The sequence below is a fragment of the Mus pahari genome, chromosome 3, assembly GCF_900095145.1.
Source record: "Mus pahari chromosome 3, PAHARI_EIJ_v1.1, whole genome shotgun sequence".
Taxonomy (NCBI): Eukaryota; Metazoa; Chordata; class Mammalia; order Rodentia; family Muridae; genus Mus; species Mus pahari.
Window position 1 is genome coordinate 94,537,893 of NC_034592.1, and position 18,279 is coordinate 94,556,171.

Below are 18,279 nucleotides of genomic sequence, written 5' to 3' on the forward strand. Positions count from 1 at the left end.
ACTACTGATCCCTCTGGAGTTGTCACATTTAGGATTAAGGCCACAAAGGGCCACTGCAGAGAAGTGAAGAATTTGTTTATGGGTTGTAATAACTTCGGGCTAGCATAGAGAATAGGTGTGGAGCATGACTCACTGGGGCTTCCTTGCCGGCAAACAGGTACCCAGCAAGTTAAGAGTTCTTAATACCCCAGAGGATGCTACCGCCCCTCCCCTTCAAGAAATAAACAGTTCCCTTTTTGCTACTGCTGCAAAGAACCAGCCTATCTTAAAATCAGTCCAAGTACCTATGAAAACTAGAGGGCTGGACTTTCTTCAGACCCGAGTGAGGTGATATCCTCTTGCTTACAGCTGAGAGGCAGGTCAGTCAGGTTCTTGGCTGCTCCATTACACAAGCAAGATACTGCCAGCCAGGCAGCCAGCAGGCCGGCCAGCCCCACCCAATTTGTTTCTCTAGCATCTGCCTGTGTCCTGCTCAATGCCACATTGTCAGACTTAAGCCACCTGCTTTTCCATGTGCTGAGGACTTACAGCAGCCAGGTCAACGGCGACATCTTCTTCACCGTCTGTAAACACCTGTTAATTCTGAAGGTAAGTGTGTGCTCCTTTGGATTCTCTCTCTCTCTCTCTCTCTCTCTCTCTCTCTCTCTCTCTCTCTCTCTCTCTCTCTCTCTCTCTCTCTCTCTCTCTCTCTCTCCTTTATCAAAGAGAATCACAGTGGCTTCAACTTTTGACAGAACAGGCAGGCAACTAGCTACAGAGACACTGGTATAAACAGGCTATTGTTTCCTTAGTTACCTTCTAAGTGGATATTTGCACTGCTACATGAATAAACTTTAAGAAGCACTGCCGAAGTTGCTAACTGACTAAAGAGGCATAAAAGTCATTTTCAGTGTATACAGTGTCCGTCAGTCAAGTCTTCATAAAGCCATCAAAGAGTTAATTGGAACTGATGACAGAAACATAAGCCAAATAGCTCTAAATTATGCATTTAGGCTTAAAGTTTCTTTTTAATTATAATATCATTTGGGGGAGAGTTATATTACATGCAATGAATTACAAGCTTTTATATATCTTTTTCAATGGTGTTATTAATTAAAAAGTTAAAAACTGTACATATGTACATTTCATTATTTTATCTAGCATGCTTAGTACAAATGACTGGAATTCCCAGAAATTTTAGAAGGCTAAGTCCCTCACGGAAGACCTCCTGTGGAATGAGGATTTAGATAGGGTTTGCTGAGGCCATTTTCAGCCGCCCTGACCTACTTTCTCTGATTCATAGAGGCTGTTTCTAAAGACAGTGAAATGTGATAGACATCTCAACCTCATGCCTGGGCATTTGTATTCAGAACATATCTTTTGAACACACATTCTTTCTAAGCTTTGTAGTCATCCACCTACTTTTTCACAGTCGTGAAATTCATGATTCAACTCCCAAAATAGCAAGCAGGATGTCATTCTTTTTTTTTTTTTTCTTATGTTTATCTGAATCTCCTAATAGAATGATAGAAAAACCTTAGGGAATTTCTTACAAGGAAAAATATCATTCTATCTTTCTTTACCAACTAAACCATATATATATATGGAGTGTGTGTGTGTGTGTGTGTGTGTGTGTGTGTGTGTGTTTAGTACAAATAGAATTTCTGGCTTCTTGTGCTTCTAAACATTTATATAATAAGAGAGTTCTAGAACATAATTTCTTATGGTGTCATTAATGTGGCTCCAGAGAAGGTACTCAATGCTGACCAAAATTGCCAAGGCTACTCAGAATAACACTCAAGTACTCAAGGTCTGCCTGAAATGTTAGCTACATGGATGACTGAGCTTTTAATGACAAAAGTAAACAAATAAGTAAACCCATCTACCTTGGTAAGGTAAGGTCTGTGACAAGAAACTATCAAAAGCCATTGGGTGAAGTGGGCCTACGCCTCTTAGGGAGGCATCACAAGAACATTGTATGATATCTTCCATATACCTAAGCTGATGCTGTTACTTAAAACACTGCTTTTGATTGAGTTAAGAATTAATATTATACTTTCTCTTGCGTGAGTTCACAGCCAGACATAGTCAGCATGCCTCCTTATTCTTAAAGCTTGGATAAGCAGAATAACTCAATCCCAAAGGGAGGTTCAGCAGACTAATGACACTGTTCAATTAAGAATAATCAAAATTAAGCACAGCCAGCAGTTCTGCCTCCACGGACATATATGTGTCCCCTCTCCCAGGGTTTCCAAGCTTTCTGTGGAGATCCATCCTTCAGAGTTAAGAGGAAAGAGAAGGAGAAAACACTATTCATCTTCCCTGTGGAAAAAAATATCAAAAACTGAAATATACTCTTTGAAATTCTATTTTAATTGTTGTTAAATTAAAAAAAAAACCTGTAAAATAGTATCAATTTCTAGATGTTTAGAATATGCACTTAACCGGGCAGTGGTGGCACATGCCTTTAATCTCAGCACTTGGGAGGCAGAGGCAGGCAGATTTCTGAGTTCGAGGCCATCCTGGTGTACACAGTGAGTTCCAGGACAGCCAGAGCTACACAGAGAAACCCTGTCTCAGAAAACCAAAAAAAAAAAAAAAAGTTAGAATGTGCACTTAAAGTATCATAGCTTGCCTCAGAATTTTGTCTTTCTGTTCCACATCTCGTCATCTGGACCTTAGTTTTTCAGGCTCATGATGACTACAGGTCTGTTTTGTTACACTTCCTAATCTTCCTTGGATGTTACACCCTCAGCATTACTCCTACCCAGGTGCAAGAAGAGGTAAAAACACAGGAGAAAATATCCTGATATTTTCTCTCTCTAAATGTTTCATCTTTCTCTCAATTTATCACTTTCTTCCCATTATATAAGCCATCTGGCTGGTAGATGAACTTGGGCAAATTCAAGCATGCCGAAATTCATGACCCAGCAAAATTAACTTCAGCTTAATATATTACATAGACAGACAATGTTGTTTAAATGCTTGGATCCTGGATGGAAAGAGGCCCAAAGTATAGTGAAAGGAGAAAGATGGAAATTTGATCCACTGTCTTCTGGAGGGTTCCATTGTGGTCGTCACTTGCTGTTACTCTTCAAAGTATACATTCTTGAGTTCAGTGGGGTCTAACTTAGCCTGAGTCAGTCTTTGCTTTTGCAAAATTCCAGAGCTAGGGTTTTTGAAAACCTGATGACTTAAGTTTTGGGCTTCTTTTATTCCTGTAAGATGAGACGTACCTGACTAAGATATGTTACATGGTAACCCTAAAAGCCAGGGAGGAGAAGCAAATGCCATACAAAGTTATAGGCCTAAATCAGACTTTGCAATGCTGTAGCCACAGCTGTATTAACTTTTGAGTTAACTGTACTTTGTATTCAGACATAATATCTGCTCTTTTCTTCCTATATTCTCAATCTTTTTCCAGGTGATAAATTATAGGCTTTGGCTTATTTGAGGTATTGATACCGTAGGTTTTCAGGTTACACTCAAAAGTGAGGTGAAGGAAAGAGAGATGCCCTCGGTGGTTCAATGTTACAGGCAAGGTGAACCTGGCACAATAAAGCTCACTGTGTTGGCTGGTGATATGAGGATTCTCTTTACTGGAGGGGGTGAAAGCTCCAGGCTGCATTCCTCATGTAACACTGAAAGAAAATTAGAATACCCAAGGGCCTTTTTCCTTCTGATGACCAAACTTTTAGGACCCAAATAGAGAGAATGTAAACCAAGTGATATAATAAAGATAGAAAGTATGACCAAGTGCCATGCCCTCAGTAGAGCACAGGCAGCCAGTGAAAAGAAAGACAACTCTGTGCTCTGTGATCTGTATAGATTTCATTGGAGAAAAATACCTCCGAAATACACGTGTAACTACACCAAGCTAAACTGCACTGTAAATGTACCTACCACATAAGTCCCTAGCTGAATGGAATAATGATTAACTATAGACTCCCCCCAAATCTCTTATGTTGTCTTCATGTAGATCATGCAAGATGCCATACACAGTTGGAGTTTCTTAGATTAAAATAAAAGTATATTCACCATATTTGAGAAGCACTTCAGATATGTGCTTTTACATTACTGGGTTTGTAGTGTTTCCAGTATGGCTTAAACCCTTCAATTTAGAAGCTGTGTTAAAGTAAAATGGCGGTGGTGGTGGGGAGGGGTCTATAAAGACAGAAAGCTCCTTTGTAGTTGCTTTACTAAGTACAGTTGGCCTTACATATTCACGGGCTATATGTCCATGCATTTAACTAAGGTCAAATTGAAACACTGCAGAAGAAAGGCCTGCACTGAACATGTTTTTGTATCCTTGTTTCTTAAATGATCTAAATTCCCACAAATTACATTGTCTTATGTATTCTGAATATTTTAAACGCATTTGAAGTATATAAGAGCATGGGACTAGGTAGTATGTCAGAACTTAAGCCTCACTACAGAAAAGACATTGCCAAGTGCAGATGTTCACATTCTTGGGAGACTTTCAATTTAGTTTGCTACAGTTATTAGGAGACAACCCCACACATTAACTTTAACTCAAGTATGTCAATATTTATTTTATCCCTACACTTGACACCTTGCTGGTATTATTCATTTTTCTACTTAGTTATTTGTATTTGTGATTACGAATCTTGTTATGTTTGGTTGCTTTTAATGATTTGATGTAAAACATAAGAAGTCTCTAATATAACAAATATATAATTTATAATACAATTTTTTGATTATGTTAACAATTTTATGACTTAAACCACTTGTATTGATTGTTAGTGAACGAAAATAAAATATAAGGAAGAATTACCACAAATGTAAACACTTTTATAATTCCTGTCTGGAAACAGGTTATAACAAACACACGAGAAGCCCTGAATGAACGGTACTCTCCACACATATCTGTCTGAAGTCTCTTGTCTTCTAACAGAGTTGTGCCTGGTTTGAACTTTATGTATGTGGGGTTACACAATATGCCTCAATTTTTAGGCTCTGCATTATGTTGATGATAATCATCTAAATTGTACATTAAATCTTAAGATGCTAATTTTCACTGTACAAATAGGCCAGGGTTTTTGTTCAATCTGTTACTGTTGGATTTCTGCCAGAAACTCATAACTAATGTGCCTGTGAATATTTCTACATGCCTACCTGCCTTATTAATCCATTCTTTTTTATTAGATAGTTTCTTTATTTACATTTCAAATTTAATCCCCTTTCTTGGTTTCCCCTCCGAAAACCCCCTATCCCATCCCCCTGACCCTGCTCACCAACCCATCCACTTCAGCTTCCCTGTCCTGGCATTCCCCTACACTGGGGCGTCCAGCCTTCTCAGGACCAAAGGACTCTCCTCCCATTGATGTCCAACAAGGCCATCCTCTGCTACTTATGCAGCCAGAGTCATGGGTCCCTCCAAGTGTACTCTTTGGTTAGTGGTCCAAACACTATGTGCATGCCAATAAGTACTTGCTGACATGAGCCTGATGTAGCTGTCTCCTGAGAGGCTCTGCCAGTGCCTGACAAATACAGAGGTGACTGCTCTCAGCCAACCATTGGACTGAGCACAAGGTCCCCAATGGAGGAGGTATAGAAAGGTCTGAAGGAGCTAAAGGAACTTGCAGCCCCATGGGAAGAACAACAATATGAACCAACCAGTAACCCCAGAGCTCCTACTTTCCTTATATTTTAAAACTTTACTTCAATGATTAGAACAGTGATGGAAAATATTATATCCCACTTAAACCTTTGGAATACAATCAGTTGACTGTTTCCTAAACGCTTTTGATGAAGACAGTATATCACAATATAATGCAGATGTGCTAACTTGTGACAAGTCATTGGGTGGAAGGCTGGTGTGGGTAAAACAACCAAATTATAATCCAAGGGGTATGGAAGCTCTCTAAACCATAATTTTTAAAAAATAAATCAGCAGTGTTGACAGTATTTGTGGAAATTCAGAGATGTCCTTGAAAAACTACAGGCAAGCAGCTGAAGAGACAGCCCAAATGTCTAAAAGCTCTGTTTGCTTTTCTAGAGAACCAGGGCTCATTTCCTAACACCCATTGGCAGCTCACAACTGTGTGTAAATCCAGAGGAATTGGCTCCCTCTTCTGACATCCATGGGTACCAGACGCACATGTGGTATACATGCATGCAATCAAGCAAATCCTCCAGTGCACAAAATAAAAATATATCTTAAAAAAATACAGAAAATATAGAACCTTAAAATTTAGCAATTCACTTTTCTGTGTCAAGTTGGAATTTTTTAGTAAGAAGTTATATGACCCAGCACAGGGGAAGGCCAGGGCCAAGTAGTGGGAGTGGGTGGGTAGGGGAGCAGGGGCAGGGGTGGGGTATAGGGAACTTTCAGGATAGCATTTGAAATGTAAATAAAGAAAATAATAATAAATAAATTTAAAAAAAAAGAAGTAAGACCCAATTTGAGGAGCATCAAATTATTTCTCATTTTATTGTTTGAAGAGATTGAAATGGTGTCTCATGCATCCTGCTGTACACAATTTTTAAAAGATTAATAGCAGGTTTCTACTCTTCCTTTGTTCATTCAGATAAAAAACACACAACCTTTATATTTATAATAAGTGTTAATGCACTGGACTGAGTAGATATCTACTCTCTATGCCACTATTTCTACTTCCCTATCAATAACCCTGAATTACAGTTTGCTACATTCTATCTGGGCTGCTATTAATGTCTGTTGGCCAGCCCTCATGGCATGTTTTCATAACTCAACTACCCCATGGCATCTTCTCCCCCCTCTACCTTCTTCTCCCTCTTGTGGTCCTCCTCAAAGCCCAAATCCACCTATCCCTATTGTGCCTATCTATAGGCTGTGGGCATCTTTTTTTTTTTTTTTTTTTTTTTTTTTTTTTTTTTTTCCGACACTCTTTTGTATACATCCAGATTCTCTTGTTCCTGAAGGCAATCAGGCCTTTGGGGGCAGTATTTAGCATTGTAATACATAGCAAAAGACCAAACCTCAACAATCACCCAGGCTGGCCTTGAACTATGTAGTAAGAATTGCCTTGAGCTTCTGATGCTGTTACTTCCTCCATACTCCTTCCTAGTGCTGGGAGTACAGACATGTATGAGCTTGCTTGATTTGTGCAATGCTGGGATGGAATGCAGGCTTTTTGCAAGCTGAGCAAGCACTCTAACAACTAAGCAATTGTCTCAGCTCCAGGGTAACATTTCTTAAACACTAAAATTGCAGCTAACCATGCTTTGTTGTTTAGCTTCTTCTGTTCATTAATTTCTATTATTAGTTACTCTGAGCCTCAGTTTCTTCATCCAGATGAAGAACATAGCACTAGCTGTTCCTATCTCAAGATATCACTGCATCAAGTACAATGATATTGTAGACTTTGTAATCCCTAAGACACTAGAGCAATGGTTCTCAATCTTCCTAAAGCTGAGACCCTTTAATATAGTTCTTTGTGCTGTGATGGCCCTCCAACCGTGAAATCATTGCTACCTCATAACTATAATTTTGCTACTGTTGTGAATTGTAATGTAAATACCTGTATTTTCCAATTGTCTTAGACTACTCCTGGAAAGGGTCATTTGATCCTTAAAGTGGTCATGACCAACACTGTGTCACAGAGATAGTGTGACCATCTTTTTTGAAAGGGGAGAAATATTTTAATTGTATTGTAATCTTAAAAATAAAGGAAGAATGAATCATTTCCAAAGCAGACATTCATATTCTTTGTCAAATTTCAAAATGGAGCACAGTGTAATAGTCCAGTCATTTTTTTTTCAAGAATGATCTTTAAAATTAAAATGTATGTTGCTTTGAACTTCCATTGTTGCTGTGCTATATGACCTTCTGAAAGTATATGTACATGTTTATACTGAAAACTTTGATAATACACAGCAAGCAGAGAGCCAATAATGTAAATGAATGCCCAAGGTTAGCATGATACAATGCTTTTTAATTTGACAAATATTAAAATCAACTTGTTCTTAATGTAATAGATGGCTGTGACAACAGTTAAAGAGCACCAAATGTTTTCATAATTCCCTATCAAATTGAAAATGCAGTTGTGAGTGACCCGCTTTCCTCAATACACAAGTTGTTAAGGCTCAAAATGTACAGTAGCTCCTTGGGTTCATAAAATCATTGGATGGAAATGCTTCAGAATGAAAGGCATCCTGAGCGACCTACCCTTTCAGTTGAAAGCACATGATGGCCATATGTTATCAAAGTACTTTTCCCAAAAACTTCTCTCAGCTGATTTTTTCTTGAATGAGCTATAGATATATTGTTACAAATCTGTGATTTTTATTCTTGAGTCTTCCTAAAAATTGTCAATAAGGCTTGTGTTCCCCACACTAATCCTTCTCCTTACCCATCTTACTCACAAGATTCACTCATATCATTAATCCTCATATACAGATAGTGTGACTATTAACTGATACCAAGTGGAGGTTGGTGTGTATTAATTGCTTACTTTAGGCCAGTTAGTGGTCTGAATATTCCTTCCTGTAGTATTTGATTTAGTTTAAAGTAATCTTGTAAAACAGTTTGACACCCTTGATAATAATATACTAGCAACTTATAACGATGATGATGCCATAGATTATTTGTGACAGAAACTAGAATTTTAATAAATATCTTCTCTAATGTTTTCCTTATTACCCACTTATGAGTTAGGGAACTCACACACCTAAGCAAAATGTTGTCCTTGGATTAATGAGGTCACTATGATGATTTTATTACTGATCTATGCCATAATCTACCCACATAAACCTTTTTATATATAACCTCAACCATATTCTTTATTTATTATAATAGCTGCTATTTCAACTTCAATGAATTAAAGTAAATAAATATGAATAAAATGTTGCCAAGGGAGGTTTGGCCTAAGATGATTGGAAAACATGGATATTTACATTATGATTGAAAATAGTAGAAAAATTACAGCCAGGTAGTGGTGGCACATGACTTTAATCCCAGCACTTGGGAGGTAGAGGTAGGCAGATTTCTGAGTTTGAGGCAAGCCTGATCTACAGAGTGAGTTCCAGGACAGCCAGGGCTACACAGAGAAACCCTGTCTCAAACAACAACAACAACAACAACAACAACAAAACAAAAGAAAAATTACAGTTTTCAAGTAGCAACAAAAATAATTGTATGGTTGGAGGGTCATGACATTATGAGGAACTGTGTTAAATGTCTCACATTAGGAAGGTGAGATGACTCAGTGGGTAAGAGCACCAGACTGCTCTTCCGAAGGTCCAGAGTTCAAATCCCAGCAACCACATGGTGGCTCATAACCATCTGTAACAAGATCTGACACTCTCTTCTGGAGTGTCTGTAGACAGCTACAGTGTATTTACATATAATAAAGAAATAAAATCTTAAAAAAAAAGGTTGAGACCACTGTTCTATTGTCTTAGGGATTACAAAGCTTGTACTATCACTGCACTTGATATATCAGAATTTAAAGTCACATTTCAGGAAAGAACACGCTCTCTCAAATTTTGAAGAAACCAGACAGCTCTGCATATCTTATTTTTTTTAATTTAATTTATTTTTTACACTCCATATTCCATTCCCCTCTCCCCTATCCACCCTCAGTCTGTTCCATATCCCACATCACCTCCCCACCCCACCCCATCTCCACATGGATGCCCCATCCCCCCACCCTATCTGATCTCTAAACTCCCTGGGGCCTCCAGTCTCTTGAGTGTTAGGTGCATCATCTCTGAATGAACACAGACCTGGCAGTCCTCTACTGTATGTGTGTTGGGGGCCTCATATCAGCTGGTGTATGCTGTCTGTCTGGTGGTCCAGTGTTTGAGACATCTCGGGGATCCAGATTAATTGAGACTGCTGGTCATCCTACAGGATTGTCCTCAGCTTCTTTCAGCCTTCTCTAATTCAACAACAGAGGTCAGCTGCTTCTGTCTATTAGTTGGGTGCAAATATCTTCATCTGACTCATATTTACAATACATAAAAATTATTTTATAGCCTACGCATGTGTCTATATTAATAAATATATTTTCAAATTGTTTCAAGCTCGATGATCTTTAAAATATCAGTATTTAACTGGTCAAGGCTGTTTCCTGGTATTTTCCTAGGAGGAAAAATTATATAGAAAAATCGGACTTTGTGGCACTGGTTTAAATCCACAATCTACCAAAAAAAACCCAACTTATTAGAAGAAGAAAAATACTATCATTTCCACATTATGTCTAGATTCCCCCCCTTTATCAGTAAAGATCCATAGAAAATGCAGAATGCTCATATAATTCAGATGACTGTTACTTTTTTTCAGATTCCTCACACTAAAACCAATATCAACGAAGGCTACTATGTTGACCTTAGCCAAAATTGCATTGATTGCAAGTCTGTTCATTTCATTACCATTTGGGAGGACTCAGGAACAAAATCCACAAAGAAATGTAACTCAGCACACTGTAGAAGATGTGAAAACAATAAGAAACAACTCCATTCATTTGGAAAGAAGAATAAATGTAACTTCAGAGAATGGAAGTGATATCTCCAATCTCATGGTGACAACTCCTTCTCTTCTGGATTTATCCACAACCTACAGAACAACAAATTCCACCAGAAACTTGCCAATGACTAGCTCAGCGGACAGTTCAAGACCCTCCTCCACATATTCTGTTCCTCCCTTGGGTCAGGGCTTTGTTTCCAAGTTGCCTTTGAACTCATCCAAAGCAGACGCAAATCCTTTACAGGTCTCAGAACATTCCAATTCTACACATTTCCCATCATCAGAAAACTTTACTTGGTCTCTGGACAATGACACGATGAACAGTCCTGAAGAAATTTCCCGCACAGTAAGGCCCTTCCCTCTACCTCCAAAGACCACACCTGTGACTTCTTCCACAACTGAACCTACTGGATGGCTCCCCACAAACAATGACAACTTTGCTGGTTTCACCCCGTATCAAGAAAAAACAACTTTACAGCCTACCATAAAATTCACCAATAATTCAAAACTTTTCCCAAATTCATCAGACACCCCAAAAGGTATATATACAAAGATTTAACTTTGTGGTTATATAAGCCTAGAGAAGAATCTCTAGAGAGGTCATATAAATTAAATCCAAAGAGTGCCATTCTGGGGAAAAGCAGGCAACTGTAATCGTATGAGTCATTCTTCTAGTGAGGAGTAAACAATAAAAATTTTGGAGTGGTTTTAGGACTTAGTTGAATACATACTAGTTACTAGCAGGTGAGAATATGAGAAGACAGTAGGACGTAAGTTTGTGATGGTAAGTAAAACCCTGCCTGAGACATTGGATGACAATTTCCACTGATTCTCTAAAGACAATCTGGACTTTTGGTGCTTTCAGGAATATTATGCAAATAAGCTTTAAAATATATCCATGTGAGCTTTGAAAGATTGAACAAAATGAGTGTTTTTATAGATAACATGACCCCACATGCAGTGATTCAAGGACAATAACAGAAGAGTGACACTCCTAGAGTTACTTAAACAAGTTTACAACAAGGAAAACATCCTTAACTTTTAGTTTAATATCTAATTTGATAAATATTTTGACAAAACATTATTATATAAAAATATGATTTGTTTAGAAATTATGCCAAATTTAACGATGTAAAATAAGAAATATATCAAAGGTTATATAATGCAGTTATTAAGCTTAATTTCTTTCAGGTCTAGCTGTATGCTTGCATGCCTGAAGTGATTTTTTTTTTAATAAAAAACCCACTTTTTAATTAACCCAGTGCCTTTGCATACATTTTTAGTGGTTAAATTAACTATAATATATAACTGCATATGTGAGCTGGCATTTGTAAATTGTTGTCAGTATTTGGAAATGTTTTAACATATGAAATCTAAGCTTTTTAAAAAATAACTGATGACAACATGTGTATACATATGCTCTTATTATGGCTTTAATTTTAATACATCCCATAATTCATGTATGCTCTTTTATTCCATTAGAAAGAATATTTAAAAATGTATTTGTTGTCTGTCTTAACTAAATAAATATATATTGATAAATTGTGAATACTGAGCACTGAAGCACTGAACCATACCGTAGTTCTTTTATCAGACTTGTTAACTTTGCTTCTTTGCATATTAACAGCTTTTTGTTTTTGTTTGGTTGGTTTATTTGTATTCCAAATGAGTTAATTTCATTAGGAGTGGCTTTAGGGAGCCTAAGAAAAACTTTATATAGCTAATTAGTGAATTTTTCAAGAATTTTAAAACTACAATTGGTATCTAGAGGGCAGAGGGTTGTAGTACTTTAATGATTACTTAATTTTCAAGTTAATTATTCCACAAAAGGACATAACACAGTACAATTTTGTAGTTTCTTGAGAACTGAGCTCTGAGGTATAAGTAGACATGACAAACATCTTGCATTCATTTTTTGCTTGTTCAGTTTTCTCTATTTGTAAATGTATTACACCAAGGATGACTGCATTTCCTTCTGGTACCTTCTTGGCATTTTGTTGTTGGATTACTTATTACTCAGTATTGTTTTGTGTTGTGTCTGTGTGCCTGTGTATTGAATTATTATACAAAGTTAAAGTTCATTCCAACTTTAAGTTTCTTCATAGACTGGGGTTTACAAAAACTTTGTAAATAAATTATTGATTACTGAAATTAGATCTTCTATAAAATATAGCACTTTTATCTTTGGAGATAATCAGTAATAATCAATTATAAATTAAAGTCTTTCAAATAAAGTGAATGTTTATGTGCAAATTTATAATGAATTATTTCAGCACTATATCACAAATACTGATCATATAATAATGTACACATACAGAGATACACTGTTGATATCTAATTTAAAACACTCATATCTTTTGTATAATGTCTCTTTACATGTGAATTTTTGTTTTTTGAATAACTGTTTTTTATTTCTTAGTTGTATCTTTTGCTTTTTTCCTCTAGAGAATAAGAACACAGGAATAGTATTTGGAGCCATTTTAGGAGCTATCCTGGGTGCTTCACTGCTTAGCCTTGTTGGCTACTTATTGTGCGGACAACGGAAAACAGATTCATTTTCCCATCGGCGCCTTTATGATGACAGAAACGAACCAGGTATAAACTTCCTTCAGAAGGAACTGCATGTCACCAACATGCAGTTGATTCAGTATGTGACACTGTACTACCTAGGAGGGAGTCGGAGTGTCAAATGACAGGAACAGACAAAATTTATTGAGAGCCATTGCCACTTCACCAAGAAAAGAATTGCACTATTTATCTGTGACATTTAGAAACCTTTGGAATTTTTGTTCATTGTATTAAAACTGGATTTAAATATTATTTCTAGAACCCAGACATTTGTGTAGAAAATTTGAAGATAGTGATATGAAATTCACTCTAAAATTCACTGTGGCTCTGAAATTTGTAGGTAAATGGAACTAGGGAAAAAAATCATCCTGAGTGAGGCATCCCAGACCCAGCAAAACAAATATGATCAGCCATCAGAGAATCACCCTCTGGTAATAGATGGGGAAGACTATAGACTCACAGCCAGGCATTATGCAGAGAGTGAAAGACATTGGAACACTCAACCCTAAGTAGGACCAAGTTCCTCCTCTCAGAGCTCAGGGATCTTCATGGAAGAGGAGGGGAAAGATAGTAAGCCAGAGGGGATAGAGGACACCAAGGAATCCAGGCCCTACGAACCTCCAGGGTCTGCAGAGGTCCCCTGTGTATATTTCATGGCTTCCAGTTTAGTGTTTTAATGAGATGCATGAGTGTGCAAACAAGTAGGTTCCTGATTATCATTGTACCTTATCTTGGGCTCTTTTCCTTCTCTTTGTTTTGTCCAGTTCCAACGTGTTGGTTTTTGTTTTACATTTTATTTTGTCATTGTTCAAAACAAACCAACCAACCAACAAAACAAAAACCCACTAAATAACAAGAAATGTGTCTCTGAACCACAGGATCTGGAGTTTCATAACGTGCACAGAGTAAGGGCCTCTGACAGAAAGTCTATTTCAGAAGTTTGGCACTCTTAAAATGTGTTTTTAAAGCCAACCAGGACTTTAGATATAGGTTAATGGACATACTTGCTGTCTTAACATAACAACCAGAGTTCAGATCCCTAGAACCCATGAAAAATTCTGGTAAGTGAGCCTATAAGTTCAACACTTATAAGGTAGAGAAGGGGGTTCTTCAAACAAGATGACTGGTGAGGTTTTTACCTGAGAGATCATGTTACAATATATAAGGCAAAGAATCTTTGAGGAATACTTCTGACATAAGCTTTTCTGTCTCCACATGTATAGATGTACACATACAAGTATGTATAAGCACAAAGCACACCACACACACACACACACACACACACACACACATATGTGTATATGTGTATATATATGTGTGTGTGTGTGTGTGTGTGTGTGTGTGTGTATAGAGAGAGGGGGGAGATTAAAAGGGCAACAATATCTGTATTTAATAGAAATTGATATGCACAAAGCAAAGAGTTTGAGATAAATATTATTCAAATGTAAGATAAATGAAATAACTTCAGATGCTTAACTCTTCTCTCTTATGCTCTATGAGGAGAAGGCCAGTTTTCTTGCATGTATAAGGATTTCTGACATTATAACAAATAATTACCTGCCTCTATTGAGTCTACTGGTGAAGTCCTATTGAGTTTGATTGATACATTACACATATTCAAAATCAGAGCTAATTGCTGTAAATGTAGGAGAATTCTGTTTATGGGTTTCTACTAATCCATATTTCTAAGGTAATATGTTTCAAAGTGAAAGAGAATTTTTAAATTTTTGATATATATATATATATATATATATATATATATATATATATATATATATATATATATATATATATATATATATATATATATATATACATATACATACGTATATATGTATATGTGTATATTAATAAGAAATTTCCACTAAGTACATAATATAAACAATTCTCCTGTCATTTTTTGCAATCTAAGTACTTGTGATTGATGCTTAGAGGAGCAGTTCAATCATGAGACCTTTGTGATCTCTTCCGTATAGCGTTAAGATACCTCTCCAAAGACCCAGAGTTCCGGGGAGGCTAGTTTGTAAATAGATGACTTAAGGAATAGTCAGGCAACATAATATTTACAGGAGTAATTAAACTACTAATTTAATTGTAGTTGCCCCTTGGTTGCAACACTTTAAGACAACTAATGCATACCTAAATTTTATCTAAAAATAAGCTTATTTAGAAAGTATCTCCACTTTTTAAAAATGAAACAACTCCCCCCCACCAGTCATCTATCAGAGTATATTGAATAATTACTTGATCAATCAGGAGGAGGCATGCTTTCATACATTTTTTTACTTCCTTCTACACATTCACAGGGTTGACTATCAATGTATTAAGATTATCAGTAAATACTGACGCTTTACTAACTGTCCTCACTTAAAAATATTTTTTGTGCCAGATTAAAACCAAAATATAAAAAAGTCAATTAATGTTTATATTTTGTTGAGATGTCTTCCTTAATTTCTTAATTAAGTATCCAATTTAGAATTTTAGAACTACCTCTGTTCTCCTATTCATAGAAATACATGTGGAATGTAAAAAAATCAACTCATCTAAAATTTCAAAATAATGTCTGAAAGCCCACATAGAAGAAGTACCTGCTCATCACTTAGAACCATTCCTAAAGTCTGATAATGTAATCAAGTGTCAGAGCATCTGTCATTTAGACCATCACCATAAAGCAAGTGTGTTGCGTTTGCTATTTCTTTCAGTTCTGCGATTAGACAATGCACCAGATCCTTATGATGTCAATTTTGGAAATTCTAGTTACTACAACCCAACCGTGAGTGATTCATCCATGCCAGAAGGGGGAGAGAGCATGCAAGATGGCATTCCTATGGATGCCATACCTCCACTTCGCCCCTCGATATAAAATTAGGAGAAAGATGGCTGCACAGGGCACAAGTTCATGTCCATCTTGACCCTTCAACCAATTCACCATTCAAGAGGCTCTGCAAGATCACTGCTGTGCTGCTTGCATAGGGAACGCTGCAGAAGCAGGAGATGTGCAGAAAAAGCAAGGTGGACCCATCATCTAAAAGCTTTCTTTTCTTACAGTCTTCAGCTGGGCTGAAGCATGTGTTATATAACCATAATTTGTATTTTGGTTTATTTTCCAAGGAAACCTTTGTGGAATAAGGTAAAATTAATGCACATCACCATGGTAGCACTGACTGATAGCTTAACAATAACCATTCTTCACACAAAATCTGGGAACCAAACTAGGTTTTCTTTAAATAGTTTGCTTTTAAACAAAAAAACCAGGAGTTAACTCTTCATTCTTCTTGTCTATAATCCAGGACGACAGAATAAAACAAGCATTTTTGTGGGGGCATAGTTAGGATGATAATTTTTTTCTGGGATTTTTAAAAGTCAGAAATACTATATGGCTGAATTTTTGGTCCTGAGAAATTAAGGCAATAAGAACCGAAAGTTTGTCTCCTAATACATTCACTCTTCTGCAACAGTACACGTGGTCAGTTCCTTTGGCTGGCATGTTGACAATGGGGACATTCAACAGGACCGAGGGAGAAAACTGACTCTAGCCAGGAAAGTGATATCTTCCCTGAAAGTCCTCAAAGTTTTAAGCAACTTCAGCTTGCATGAGTACACATCAGGTTTCAGTTAATCGGGCACCTTAGAATCTCAATTGGAAACATGAAGAAAAGGGTGAGGAATATACTTGTCCATAGTTAGTACGAATTTAACTTCTTAGCTAGAAATAGAATTCGTGGTATATTATAGATGTTTGTTCAGTCATATGTGAAATATCTGTCTTTCTAGAGGCATGGAGCACAGGGAAAAACAGCAACGAGAGTTAGCAAGCAAACACATCATCACTTGAACAAGTAGTGATAGAAGAGACTTAATTCTGGTTGTAGTTTGTTTTCGATCAACACTTGCCTTTGACAGTCTGAGCCTCAAAGACTAGAGGATTAAATAGAGTTAAATTCCCAAGGAGTGAACCAAGCAGGTACTATCTTAGATATCTTATAGGCTTTATTGTTGAGTCAATACATGGTATGAGTGGCACTTGCATGTGTGTGTGTGTGTGTGTGTGTGTGTGTGTGTGTGTGTGTGTGTAACACAGAAAACATTTTACAAAGTCAGAATTGTAAAATGAATAGTGAAAGATAATACTCACCCCATATTGCCATAAAAATAGCGAAGAAAACTGTCCCTCCATTATCAAACAAATATGTTACCTTAATAGAAAAAATAGAAATATTAATTATACTAATGGTTGTGCTAAAATAGAAGTTACTGTTAAAGTTAGGTACTGTGGTTTCTCCCCAGGTTCTATCACAGTATTGTATAATCTGTTAATCTATTGACCTGGGACCTTTGCTGGGCTTCCAGTAGTTTATGTAATTTCCTCACAGGAAGAGATGAGGAAACAACAGATTTTTCTTTTTCTTACCTCCCTCTCATTTCTTTATACCTCACTTTCATTTTTGCCTTTAAGTTGTTCTAGATTCCCAAAGCAGCCATTTTGCACTACAGTCGAGCACACTAATACCATGAATTGTAAGAAGTTAGTGTGTAACTTAAAACAACAAGTTTTGCTTCATGTTGTTTCCTGTTAGTGAAAGTTCCCAGAACAGGTAAGTTATAAAATAGAGAACTCTGATAGTGAGCAAGCGTCTTCAATTGAAAGTTGACATATCAATATTCCTGATCTTTTGTGTCTTGCAAAATGTGCCATGGGTCTAGAAGTGATTTATTTCATGTAATGAGTTTCATCTTAAGTTGTTTTAAGATGTTTCATAAATCATTAAACATATTTTAATCAGCTGTTACCTTATATAATGTTTGATAAACCATGTAAAGTTATTCAATATTATAGAATACAATTTTTAGAATTGCAAGGATTGATAGATTTTAATAAAATTCAGATTTAATAAAATCTGATTTATTGATGTTTCTTTCTACTTGCACAACACCTTGCCCCCAAATTACTGAAAGTCAACACTTGGGACATACATAAATTTTATAGAAATAACACCCATCTTCCTAACATCCATGAGGGATAGGTTGCAAGGACTTCAGTGACCGCCTAGACCTGCACACTGTGCCAAGCTTGTTTACTAAAGCTTAACATAGATGTCTGTCACAATAAGGAATTAAAAACAGTAGCCAAATATAGGATTGGGGGAATAAAACAACATATGAAAAGTCATGTGTGGATGTGAACTTCCTTCCTTCCCCTACTTGAATAGATGATGGGAGAATGTGTGTCTACATGTTCAGATGATAAAGTGAGGTGACAG

General features: G+C 36.7%; 2 protein-coding genes across 7 annotated transcripts in view; one reads left to right on the forward strand and one right to left on the reverse strand.

Moving 5' to 3' along the window:
• Ano3 (anoctamin 3) overlaps positions 1-18,279 on the reverse strand; it is a 285,933-nt gene that overhangs the window by 63,565 nt on the left and 204,089 nt on the right. For all 5 annotated transcript variants that reach the window (XM_029536331.1, XM_029536329.1, XM_029536330.1 and 2 more), the window contains one exon: positions 17,154-17,214. In XM_029536331.1, coding sequence (XP_029392191.1) covers positions 17,154-17,214 — 61 coding nt within the window. The remainder of the gene's footprint in view (positions 1-17,153; positions 17,215-18,279) is intronic.
• Positions 372-17,915, forward strand: Muc15 (mucin 15, cell surface associated). Of its 2 annotated transcripts, none has more exons than XM_021192315.1 (4): positions 372-588; positions 10,268-10,989; positions 12,896-13,045; positions 15,721-17,915. In XM_021192315.1, the coding sequence occupies exons 2-4, from the start codon at positions 10,305-10,307 to the stop codon at positions 15,879-15,881; spliced, it is 996 nt and encodes a 331-aa protein (XP_021047974.1). In that variant the 5' UTR covers positions 372-588; positions 10,268-10,304; the 3' UTR covers positions 15,882-17,915. The 2 variants fall into 2 exon arrangements, with proteins under 2 accessions (XP_021047974.1, XP_021047975.1); XM_021192316.1 differs by having other exon boundaries at positions 15,776-17,915.